Raw genomic sequence first — 13,408 nt, 5'->3', positions numbered from 1 at the left:
CTCTGCAGAATCATTTTTCTCACAAATTAAACTCTCGACTATTCCCTTAACACAACGTGATAGCCTTGAAAGCCCCATTATATCTACAGAAGTTGAATTAGCAATTAAATCTCTTAAACCTAACAAATGTCCAGGTTCTGATGGCTTCTTGGTCCTCTATTATAAGAAATGTACTCATATCCCTGCTCCAATGTTAACAGATGCTTTTAATTCCCTTCTCGATAATCAATCATTTCACTCTGAGACATTAACAGCTATAGTTACAATTCCCAAACCCAAGTCAGATGAAACATCTTGTGCTAATTATAGACCTATATCTTTACTTAATCTCGACATAAAGGTACTAGCGAAAGTTCTAGCAACCCGCTTAAACAATATCATAGGTTCTTTAATAAACAAAGATCAAGTAGGCTTTATTCCATTACGCCAAGCTACAGTTAACATACGCAGGACTACTCTATTGGTTCAAGCAGCCAAAACACGACGAATACCCATGTGTCTTCTATCTCTAGATATCAAAAAAGCATTCGATACAGTATCATGGTCATAACTAGATTTTACCCTACAATGATGGGTATTTGGTCCTCATTTTCTTAAATGGTCTTATAACAATAATCCACAACCATCTTATTACTTTACCTAATATTGAAACACCATCATATGTAGCAAAATGGGAGAGGGACCTTGGATTTCAACTGGATGGGATAAAATATGGGCCACAACAAAATCTTCCTCACAGAATATTACTGCCTTAGAGACAAACTATAAGGTACTCACTTGTTGGTATTTGGTCCCTGTCAGAATCACAAAATTTGTTTCCCAGTATTCTCCATTTTGTTTTCATGGCTGTGGTGAACTAGGATCACATATTCAAATATGGTGGGTCTGCCTGGTTGCAAAAAACTTTTGGAATTATGTTTTTCTTATGATCTCAACAGTATTTGAGATCTCTATCAAACCCGATCCTACAATTGCACTTCTAAACATAAAACCGACCACCATTTCTTATATCCAATTCAAACTCCTATTACAAATAACCACAGCCATGAACAATTGCCAAAGCTTGGAAAGCCTCATCCTTAATGATTTCTGAAATTAAAAATAGAATAAACCAAGCATTGATTCATTCCAAAATAGAAGCCATATATAATGATAGAGTATACATTTTTTTAAAAATATGCAGTCCTCGGGTGACTCACTTTTTTCCTCCCAACTTTGACACCTCCTTACTAAGGCCTTTGTAATTCTACTTCATACCTTTTTTTTTTACATTCATAATATAAGACTACCACCATGTGATACCCCTGGGATTCCCAATATCTTTGCTTTCTTTCTTCTTCTCTCATTTTCCCTTTTCAAACTTTCCGCCTTACCCTTTTCTCCCTTTTTCAATTTTCTTTATACACAAAGTTGGTGGCGGATTTCTTATTTCATTATTTCCTTAAATACCAATAAACAAATGTTATATTGTTCCATAATATAATGCAAACCTATCAATTCTACACAAATCCAATCTTTAATATCATCTATATTGTATTCAAAAGATTTATGTGAGTTAATGTTCAGAACTTTGTGTCATTTATTGGTACATCAGAGTGACAATAATGCTTGTTTTATTGTCACTCTGATGTACCAACAAATGACACTTCAAGGATTACAGTCTTGCCGGCTCTTCTTATTATTGTTGCATTGGAGTGAGTTGGGATACATTGAGCCTCGGCACCTGTGAGTGGACCTGGTGTATGGATTGGGTTGTCCCTGCAGAGAGCGCTGTTACCTTTTTTCTTTTTAATGTTCAGAACTTTTTTTTCTTTTTTTTCTCTCCAGCACTTGAGATCATATTATAAATATGTACTTTATCTGAGTTTTAACCTTTCATTTTCAACATAAAACGTATTTTTTGTGAGATGTTAGATTTTTACCCAAATAGGTTAAGTCACAATATCTTAAAATAATATCGGAAGTTCAGAATGATACTATATACTTGTATATGTTCTTTACTTCCGCTACCATCAATTGTATCTCTGTATGTTACTTATCAATTGTTAATTATTGAAATTCAATAAACAAAATTGACAAGAAAATTAATATAAAACGTTCTGTACGTGAATGACACCAATCCTCCACTGGGTCTCCCAAGGATATGCTCTCACCTAACTGATACTACAAAGGTCAAAAATCTCATGAGAAACCAAGTACACAGATCAACCAGAATAATTCAATCAATGGAGGAAAACACTCAATCAAGAGGTCAATCCGTAATTGTTTTCTCACTGTCCTGTGGCTCTTGTAATCTTTAAATCTCAAGCGCAATAAAATAAAGGACCATCCATAGTGCTCATTAATAAACCCCTTTTACAAAATAAAAAGAAACAAATGTATATGCCAGGAGCGCCTAACCTTTTGAAGAGCGAGGGCCACTTAAGCGACTTGGTAACCATTTGCGGGCCACAATGAGCAGAGTGGGCAGATGACAGGTCCGTGTCCACTCTGCATATACAGAGCGGACACAGACACAGCCCACTCTACTGTATGGACCCTCCGATCTGATCCGGAAGGGGACGGATTCTCTTCTGTTTTTGTTTAGCGGATTGAATTAGAGGTAGGCATGTGTAAACGGACACAAGTCCGTTTACATCTGTCGCTCCATAGAGGTGAATGGAGGATCCAATTGGGTCAGACTGATCATGTGAAATGGGCCTAAGGCTGCTTTCCCACTAATGCGCTGTGGTTTACCTGTACCACAGGTGCAGTGTAGTGCACTCCCCACTTTCCTGTGGGTTAGCTACACTTTGCCGTAGACTTCTATTATATTCTGCAGGCATGGTGCACTTTCTGAAAATGCACCAAACCCACAGGTAATAAAACAGAAGTCTATGACTCAGTGCAGGTAACCCACAGGTTCACTGCTCTGCATTTGCGAAGCAGCCCAGTAACCACTGCAGAAGATATATGCCCATATATACACCCACGATCTGGGCTTGCCAACCCACTATCCCAGAGCAGGAGGTCAAGGGCCACATTAGAGGGCTCCGTGGGCCACTGGTTGGGTACCCCTGCCATATGCACTCACATAATTAGTTCAAAACAAGCACCCTGAAATTTTGTGGATCTACTGCTGCTCTCCCTCACATGTTGACCTGATCATTGCCACCCCTGGATGTCAGAACACAGCTCAGGGATGGATCAAACATGAAACCTGAAGGATCTCACACACTCTCCCAGATCACTTAGTTCTGCCCTACACATTAGGTTGGAATTACATCATCAGGAGCATGGAGTGTGTGCGAGATCCTGTAGGTTCCATGTTTGATCCATCACTGAGTGGTGTTCTGACAGCGGCAACAGTGGTGTGGTCAACATGTGAGTCAGAACGACAGTAGATCTACAACATTTCACTTGTTTTTAACTATTTATGTGAGTGCATATGCATTTTTTTTGTTTCTTTCTTTAATAAAATGAGTTTATCAGTGAGCACTATTGATTGTCCTTTATTTTATTGAGCTTGAGTTGGAGATTACAAGAGCCATGGGGCAGTGGGAAAACCGTTGGGAATTGACATCCTGACTGAGTGACTTCATCCATTGATTGGACCCATCTGGTTGATCTGCGTACTTAGTGTACCTACAGCACGTTTTATATTGATTTTCATCACCAATTAGGGATGCCCTTTAAAATCAAACACATATGAATAACACAGGTTCTGTGGCTGATTAAGGTGGTAATTAAACTCACTTGGTGCCTTATCTGCATTAAAATAGCCTCAGAACCTGTGTAATTTATATGTGTTTGGGTTTAAAGGGATGAGGTGGCAATCCTATCACCGGTTCACGTTTGGGCGTTTGGGAGTTTCATGGACTTTGAGTATATTAGGATATTATTGGTTTTATAGTGTTTTTATGTTCACTTTGCAACATCAACAGTTTTACTTATATTCCCTTTGCAACACTGAAGCTTTATTGTGGACTGTTAGCACATATTTATATTATTGGTCTTTATTATCATTATTGTTGATAGTTTTTTATAGTGATATTTATATTAATGTTGTAATATTGACAGCTTGGTTTATTTGATGTTTATAGTCACTTTTATTTATTTTTTATTTTGCACTATTTGCGCTAGCAGCTATCTATTTTTACATATTTACTGTTGTGCAATCCATATATTTTAATATTTATTCAATATGAGTTATGATACTGACTTGACAATATCCTTTCAAAAATTCAAATGGGCCTTTCCTTCCTTTATTGTTTCATTAAGACAATAATTCTTATAGACTGATATCAACATTTGGGCCAGTTTCAAAGACAATAAACTGGACTCAACCATGTATGGCAATGTGAAAGGATGCAAAGTTGATGATATACTGTAGTAAGCAACATGTATAATATAGTTTTAAAGTACAGCAACCAGAAATATTTCAAACATAAGTTAAATCACAGGGGTAGAATTAAGTACAGTGAATGAACAGCAGCACATTGATCAGTTAATCACTCAAATCTCTCTTTTGGCTTGTTCACAGACAATATTGTCAATGCAGTTGAGTCTGCTTGGATTAAAATGATTACAGATGGTTGATATGTAGACAAATGCATTTTTTTTTTACTATTGCTCTGTAACCACATTTAGTGATTTCCTCATTAACACATAAATAGGTTAAAGTGCATTTTTTTATATGCCAGAAGTTCATCATTTTTAGCAGGAAGAAGTCATAGAAATGAATTAATGTTTGTGCATCTTACTCATCTTTATTGGTATCATCGGCAGTCAGACTGAAAGGAGACAGGGTGTGGGCCTGCATTTAATTCTATTCAATCACATTGCAGCATGTGTATGGTCACGTAGAAAGGGGAATCTGACAGGGAGAACTATCCATGGGTGTGCCACATCCCAATTGAGTCAAAAAAGAGAAGGATGGATTCCCCAAATACAGGACTTTAAAGGCACTACCACAATGTAAAAAAATATAAATTTTATTGACAAAGAAATATTAATTATAACAAAAAAATAGAAATAATACTTATTACATATAAACATAAATATGGATACAGGATACATAGAAAATCCGTCAATGAAGGTAAGTAGATCTCTCTGAACCAACGCGTTTCAGAAATTTTTTCCTTCATCAGGGTTCATACGGAGGAAATTACATTTAAAGTTCATTGACACTACATCAGTATCCATATAGTTAAATACAAGAGAAATGCAGCTTAACGTCTGGCTTCACGCAAGTATCCACTCAAGAATCGAATTTAGGACCCCCTGGGTTGTATAGAGAGATGTATCTCCCAGAGGGGAAGGAGACTGGCCAGGAGAGGTGCTGAAAAGCACTGCAGCCTGCGCTCAGGTACAGTGCCTGTACGTGTACTGGGGTCCAAAATAAAAGGACGCAAGAATGCAAGAATATATAGGTGGGTAGTCTAGTGGATGTAAATCCTGGTCAGTGATTTCAAAGGCAAGACGGTTTAGAGCGCATCCTGTGATCTTAAAATCCGACCATTTCTGTCCCAACCGACCCCAGTACACGCACAGGCACTGTACCTGAGTGCAGTCTGCAGCGCTCTTCAGCGCCTCTCCTGGTCAGTCTCCTTCCCCTCTGGGAGATAAATCTCTCTATACAGCCCAGGGGGTTCTAAATTTGATTCTTGAGTGGATATTTGCGTGAAGCCAGACGTTAAGTAGCATTTCTCTTGTTTTTAACTATATGGATACTGATGTAGTGTCAATGAACTTTCAATGTAATTTCCTCTGTATGAACCCTGATGAAGGAAAAAATTTCTGAAACGCGTCATTTCAGAGAGATCTACTTACCTTCATTGATGGTTTTTCTATGTATCCATATTTATGTTTATATGTAACAAGTATTATTTCTATTTTTTTGTTATGATTATTATTTCTTTGTCAATAAAATTTATATTTTTTTACATTGTGGTAGTGCCTTTAAAGTCCCGTATTTGGGGAATCCTTCCTTCTCATGTGTATGATCACATTTAATATTCCTGCCCATCATAAAGCTTTCATTACAATTACTTTTGTTAAATTGCATTTTCATTCATAAGCTATGTGTGCATAGAAACCTTTCTATATTGGCATTACAAAAAAGGCAGTATGTAGAATTTAAGATCAACACGAACCAAGGCTGTAATGCATGTGACTAAAATGAGATTTTCAATATAATGTAATTATCAAGAAGATGGGGGAAGAAAATAGGCTTTTCTGTTTAACCATCGCCTTCTGTCATGTTAGGTCAGTCTCTTTATGGACTTGCTTCTTATATACAATGTGATTGATTTACTAAAGAGGTATTTGTTGACTAAGCCTATCAGAAATGCATTTGTTTAAAAAATCCAGTTATCTGCAGGTAGAGACTGCAACCACTGGAAATAGAGAATGGCAAGTTAAACGGAAACGGAACATTAGAATTTTCATTACAAATGCTTATTCCTATTACTCCCAGCTTAGTGGTTAGTACATGGGTCCTCAGTTCAAATCCCGGCCAGGACACTATGTGCTTGGAGTTTGCACTTTCTCTGTGCTTGGCTTGGTGTCCCCAGGTACTCTGATTTCCTCCCACACCTCAAGGAAATGCTGGTAGGTTAATTGGCTCTGGATTAAATTGGCCCTAGTATGTGATTGCATACAAGATAGATTGTAAGATTAGATAAGTTTGGACTGTAAACTCCATGAGGGTGAGGACTGAAGTAAATGTACAGTGGATATATTGTTGGTGCTATATACTGCTACTACTACTGCTACTACTACTATTAATAATAATTAACTTTAGTGTAAAAAGTTTGTGCACATACAGTTTTAGCTAAACTTGTATTTTGCAGCAGGCATACAACCGGGTTCAAGTGATAAAATAGTTCAGCACCTATAGTACTTAAAGCTAGACTGTACCTAGTGGGAAACATGTAATGAGACTGCATAGACAAAACAGGAAAACAAAAAGATGAATAAAGAATAAAACATTCCATACAGCAGTGTTTGTGTCACACAAAGGCCAGATAGGAGTATGTGAAGAGGGAAGAAAAGAAGTCTAACTCTGATATTTTGCATTCCTAGAATGGTAACGTGCAGTCTATAAAAACCAGAATAATAATAAAAAAAAAAAATTGTATCCGCAAGAAATAACCACATACAGCCACTGCTATATCTGCTATCCACATAATTCTTTTGGGCATTACTCTAAATTGTTAGGTCTAGCACTATGTAATCTCAGAACTTGTTTAGGAGCAAAAAAAAAAAAAAAAATTATATATATATATATATATATATATATATATATATATATATATATATACACACAGTACATGGGCGTCCACAGCATAAGGCAAGGGGGGGCAATTGCCCCTCCCCCTGGAATTGTAAGAAGGTGTTGAAGAGTGAAGACAGTTGCTCTGTGTAACGCAATGGCCGTGAACTTTTTTTTCTACGTCTGCTGGCCTGGGGCTGCTCTCAGTCGGTTCCGACTTATCACAGATTGATACAGACATCTGTCCCTCCCTCCCTCACCCCCAGTCCGATCATCGGATTGGCTCTGACTGCCGCTTGGGCCTCTGCTCCGGAACGTGACTGGCTATGCCAGTCTGGCTGGCGCGGGCTCCTTCCACAGGTGCGTGCAGTGGCCGAGAGAGAATACGCTGCCAGTGCTATTGCATCACTGAAGAACCACAGGTAACAGCACTGCAGTGCCACTGTGCCAGTTAGGAGGAGAATATATATAAATTGCTTGGAAAGTTGGACAGCTGAGCTATTGCTGGAAAAATATATTTGTGTGTGTTATAATATCTTCTTCACTTTGTATGGAAGTTACTCAGTCTCTCAGGCATACCAGTCCATGAAGCCCATATAAATATAGCCTAGAGAATGTACATCTTTCTATATTGCAATGTATTGCAATACATCTGTTGTGGCCAAATTTTGATCTTGATGAAAACAACCTATACAGTATAGGCTGTTTTCATAAAGATCAAAATATGGCCACAACAGATGTATTGCAATACATTGCAAACAGAAAGATGTACATTCTCTAAGCTATATTTATATGGGTATGGAGAGAAGCTGAATTATCTCAAGAGCTATTTCACACTGCCATCTGGCCACGTTATCGGTAAAGCGCTGCTAGTTTTAGCGGTGCTTTACCATCATTTTAGCGGCGCTAGCAGGCCGCTAGCAGGGGCTTTTAACCCCCGCTAGCGGTCGAAGAAAGGGTTAAATGCGACTGTGTATCGCCGCTGCAGAAGCGCCCCCCCTTGAAAAAAGTTCTGCGGACGCCCATGATACAATATCTCACAAAAGTTAGTGCACCCCTCACATTTTTGTAAATATTTTATTATATCTTTTCATGTGACAACACTGAAGAAATGACACTTTGATACAATGTAAAGTAGTGAGTGTACAGCTTGTATAACAGTGTAAATTTGCTGTCCCTTCAAAATAACTCAACACCTACCCATGTCTAAACCTGGCAACAAAAGTGAGTACACCCCTAATTGAAAATGTCCAAATTGGGCCCAAAGTGTCAATATTTTGTGTGGCCCCATTATTTTCCAGCACTGCCTTAACCCTCTTGGCCATGGAGTTCACCAGAGCTTCACAGGTTGCCACTGGAGTTCTCTTCCACTCCTCCATGACAACATCACAGAGCTGGTGGATGTTAGAGACCTTGCAATCCTCCACCTTCAATTTGAGGATGTCCCACAGATGCTCAATAGGGTTTAGCTTCTTTAGCAAGGCAGTGGTCATCCTGGAGTTGTGTTTGGGATTGTTGTCATGTTAGAATGCTGCCCTGCGGCCCAGTCTCCGAAAGGGAGGGGATCATGCTCTGCTTCAGTATGTCGCAGTACATGTTGGCATTTATGGTTCCCTCAATGAACTGTAGCTCTCCAGTGTCGGCAGCACTCATGCTGCCCCAGACCATGACACTCCCACCACCATGCTTGACCGTAGGCAAGACACGCTTGTCTTTGTACTCCTCACTTGGTTGCCGCCATACACGCGTGACACCATCTCAACCAAATAAGTTTATCTTGGTTTCATCAGACCACAGGATATGGTTCCAGTAGTCCATGTCCTTAGTCTGCTTGGCTTCAGCAAACTGTTTGCGGGTTCTCTTGTGCATCATCTTTAGAAGAGGTTTCCTTCTGGGATGACAGCCATGCAGACCAATTTGATGCAGTGTGCAACGTATGGTCTGAGCACTGACATGCTGACCCCCCACCGCTTGAACCTCTGCAGCAATGCTGGCAGCACTCATACATCTATTTCCCAAAGACAACCTCTGGATATGAAGCTGAGCATGTGCAATCAACTTCTTTGGTCGACCATGGCGAAGCCTGTTATGAGTGGAACCTGTCCTTTTAAACAGCTGTATGGTCTTGGCCACTGTGCTGCAGCTCAGTTTCGGGGTCTTGGCGATATTCCTATAGCCTAGGCCATCTTTATGTAGAGCAACAAATCTTTTTTTCAGATCCTCAGAGAGTTCTTTGCCATGAGGTGCCATGTTGAAGTTCCAGTAAACAGTATTAGAGAGTGAGAGCAGTAACACTAAATTTAACACACCTGCTCCCCATTAACACCTGAGACCTTGTAACACTAATGAGTCACATGACACCGGGGAGGAAAAATGGCGAATTGGGCCCAATTTGGACATTTTTACTTAGGGGTGTACTCACTTTTGCTGCCAGCGGTTTCAACATTAATGGCTGTATGTTGAGTTATTTTGAGGGGACAGCAAATTTACACTGTTATACAAGCTGTACACTCACTACTTTACATTGTAGCAAAGTGTCATTTCTTCAGTGTTGTCACATGAAAACATATAATAAAATATTTACAAAAATGTGAAGGGTGTACTCACTTTTGTAAGATAATGTATATAAATATATAATTTTGTATTGTTATGAATTTTCACAATTACCTTATGAAAGGTCGTGTCACAGCTAATATAGTTCTGATAAACCATGATGGATGAACAATTATGAATGACTTTAGGTTCTTCCTTAGCCTGTATTAAGATACAAAAGTTTAACAATACAAAAGTTACAAACATAATGATCTCACGGGAAGAAGAGTAACATCACACTGCTAATACCCCCCTTCCATTTTAACTTTCATACTTAAAGGTCCCCTTCACACGGACGCCTCCGCTAAGCAGAATCTGCTTGCTCAGCGGGGATCTCTCTGCTGATCCTGATTGAACAGGGACCACAGGTCCGTGTCCACTTCATTATGCAGAGATGGACACAGTCTCAATCTCCTCTATGGGGCAATCAGATGGAAAATAGGACCACCATCCATCTGTTTTTGGCAGACAGAATCAGATCAGATGGTGGCGGGTGTCAGCAGGTATGTGTACGCTGACATCCGCTGCTCCATAGAAGACAATGCAGGACCTGATCAGGTCCACCTGAAAAATTGACAGGCGGACCTGATAGGACAGCCCATGTGAAAGGGGCCTTAATCCAGTCCCAATAATATGCAGTAGAGCCAAGGTTCCCAAAACACATTTGTTCCTTTTCTTCTCTCCAGATGTAATCAGTCAGCCCCATTTGTTTTGATGGGCAGAGAATTGTGAGAAGATCATCTAAAGACAGATCTTAGGTAGTTATAATACCAATATTTTAAAATTATTAAAATGTCTCTATAGAGACAGAGGGTGATGGGAAACCAAAAATGTATTGTTATCAAAACAGAAAGGTAAATCTTCCAATGGGGACACCTATTTTGGTGACAACCTTCTAATTGGGAATTTCCCAATGTGTAGTAATTTCCTCTCACTTCCTGTTTTGCATTTCCAGAATGGAAAGTTAAGAAAAATCTCCCAACAGAATACATAAAAAATAAACTCATGGGGGTTTTAAACTATCTCTGCTAACAGAATGAAGTTGGTCTCAGAGTTTGAGAAGACTAATTATAAGATACGCTAGCACAGCATATAATATACACATAACATAAATTGCAGATGACCACTTACCGCCTGTCTATCATTTGGTAACACCTCTTCATCCATCCTAAGCCTGGCATCTTTCTTCGTGGAGTGGCTCCATTTAGATAGACTATCATATAGTCCTCTGCTACCATGAGTTCCAGTGTACTTATTACATATCTGAATAGAAAGAGACATATATAGTCATATTTTACAAAGTCTTGCATTAACTCATATCTATATACAGTACTTTAATTCATTTTTTAGTTCTTTTTTTCTGTTTTAGTGTTATTATATTTTACATCAAGCATCAAACCACAAATCACTGTTTATCGATATTGGATCAACCAATTTTCTGAGTTTCCACAAATCACTGTTTATCGATATTGGATCAATCAATTTCCGGAGTTTCTTTTGATATTTTTTCTATATTATTTGTATATAGATCAACTAAGTTGGCTGCTTTCAGAACAGCTAAAGACCCAAGCTGATAGTCCTGTTGCAATGTACACGCCAGTACCTAGGCCTCGTGCAATGGGAATCAGGCTGTAATTTTTCAGGAACCTGCTGCTCTTCTCCTAACCCCAATCAAACTCAGATCTCAATCTCCATTAACTGATTTGGTTTTCTTTAATTATGGTATCAACACATAAATTATTAAATGATACATCTATTACCATCAAGTAACATTATACAGCAATCTAACAAATACATATATACAATGGCAATAGCATACCAGTGTCACACAATCTGGAGAAAATGTTTGGAGAGTTTATCTAATACCTATCTGCTAATAATGGTATAGGTAAAGTGATAAGACTCAAGCCCACTTGTGGTTTTGGGTGAATGTTGGGTGCAAAAAATCCTTCTAAGGGTGTGATCAGAAACCCTGAGGCCTTTTGCAAATAGGTGAAAAAAAAAACAGTGCCTATAATGCAGTGATGCATTTAGAGCCTTAAAAAAAAAGGATTTTTGTCTCAGGCACATCAAACGTGGCAAAAACACCAACCATATGCATATAATTGCAATTTGTTTGCCTTCATCAACACCTCTATAGGGTTACGGTGGGAAAGCGCCCCCGACACCCAAAGAGTAATTTTTCTGCACCTGACAGGTGCATATCATTGCAATTTTTTACAGCATGACCAATTCTTGCTTTTATCAAGAGTACCTCTATAGGGTTACGGTGGGAAGGAGCTACCGACACCCAAAGACCAGTTTTTACGCACCCGTTACTTCTATACAAAGTCAAAGTGACACCAGAATGTATCCAAAAAATCTCTAATCTTGCTCCCTGTGCACTACATTGTGGCCTCATCATACGCACTGGCTCCCCAGCTGTTGCTGAGCAAAATAAAGGCAGCTTGCTTTCATTTTTTTTTGGCTTTATAAATGCAATTATTGCTGCAGCTGCATACTAGACATGGTACAGATCTGCCACTTTACAGGTAGACTAAGCCCCCCCCCCCTCCAGGCACTATATTGGAAGGAATTTTTTTAATTTTTAGGCTTTCACTTTAAAAATTATAAAATCACCGCTCATTTAAAAATTATGTTTTTCACAAACTTTTTTTTTTTGATACATGTCCCCAGGGCAGGACCCGGACCCCTATAACCATTGTATGCACAATTACTTGCATAAAACCCTTCAAAATGGGCACTTTTGATTTTTGACGTTCGGGTCCCACTGACTTTAATGGGGTTCGTTATTCGGGTCTGAACTTTCGCGGTGTTCGAAAGTTCTGGTGTGAACCGAACAGGAGTCCGTTCAGCCCATCCCTACTTGCAAGCACGCAACTAGATGGGTTCTATATTAGGGTTTATAAGATAAATGGCTGCACATGTGCAGTACGCTGTAGCCTGATGATAGCTCAGTGTTGTGTCCGTTCTGAATACTGGTACTGGCAAACCAAAAACGTCACACTCCAGCTAGTAAGCTTAAGGCCCCTTTCACACGAGCAGTCTGATTGGGTCCGCCTGTTTGTTTTTCAGGCAGACCCAATCGGACCCCTTATTCTACTCTATGGAACAGCGGATGTCAATGGACTTGGGTCCATTTACATCCATCTACCTCCAATCCGATCCGATCTGGCAAAAAGAAAAGGAAGGGGATTCATTCCCCTCCATCTGACTAAATCGGATCACAGTCTAAATGGACAGCCAACTGCCCATAGAGCAGAGTGGCCTGTGTCCGTGTCCACTCTGCATGAGCAGAGCGGACACGGACCTGTCATTTACCTGCTCCACTCAGCTCAGCTGGGAATCAGTGGACTGATCCCCTGCTGAAAAAAATTTATCCGGCCTGTGTGAAAGGCGCCTTAATTGAATTTGGCTCTATGCGTTTTCCTTAGATCTTCCATGGGTTTAAATATTAAAGTTCTTCTTCTGTTACAAACTTTAAATACACATAATGACATAAAAGGTACTTTTTAAAGTGGATGTAAACCCATTTTTTTTTTTTTTTAATGTCATAATGTT

The 13,408-nt window shown here is 39.2% G+C and overlaps 1 protein-coding gene across 15 annotated transcripts in view; it reads right to left on the bottom strand.

Moving 5' to 3' along the window:
* PRUNE2 (prune homolog 2 with BCH domain) overlaps positions 1 to 13,408 on the bottom strand; it is a 446,654-nt gene that overhangs the window by 53,604 nt on the left and 379,642 nt on the right. For 12 of the 15 annotated variants that reach the window (XR_012245008.1, XR_012245007.1, XR_012245012.1 and 9 more), the window contains exons 14-15: positions 10,979 to 11,110; positions 9,923 to 10,009 (exon numbers count right to left, since the gene is read on the bottom strand). Coding sequence is in view for 10 of the 15 variants with exons in the window: in XM_073633948.1 (XP_073490049.1) it covers positions 9,923 to 10,009; positions 10,979 to 11,110 (219 nt within the window). In the remaining 5 variants the exon portion in view is untranslated. The remainder of the gene's footprint in view (positions 1 to 9,922; positions 10,010 to 10,978; positions 11,111 to 13,408) is intronic. The other 3 variants (XM_073634004.1, XM_073634032.1, XM_073634052.1) reach the window with 1 other exon arrangement.

This window comes from Aquarana catesbeiana, linkage group LG01 (assembly GCF_042186555.1).
Source record: "Aquarana catesbeiana isolate 2022-GZ linkage group LG01, ASM4218655v1, whole genome shotgun sequence".
NCBI lineage: Eukaryota > Metazoa > Chordata > Amphibia > Anura > Ranidae > Aquarana > Aquarana catesbeiana.
Note: the sequence above shows the minus strand (reverse complement) of the source record. Positions and strands in the feature narration are given on the sequence as shown.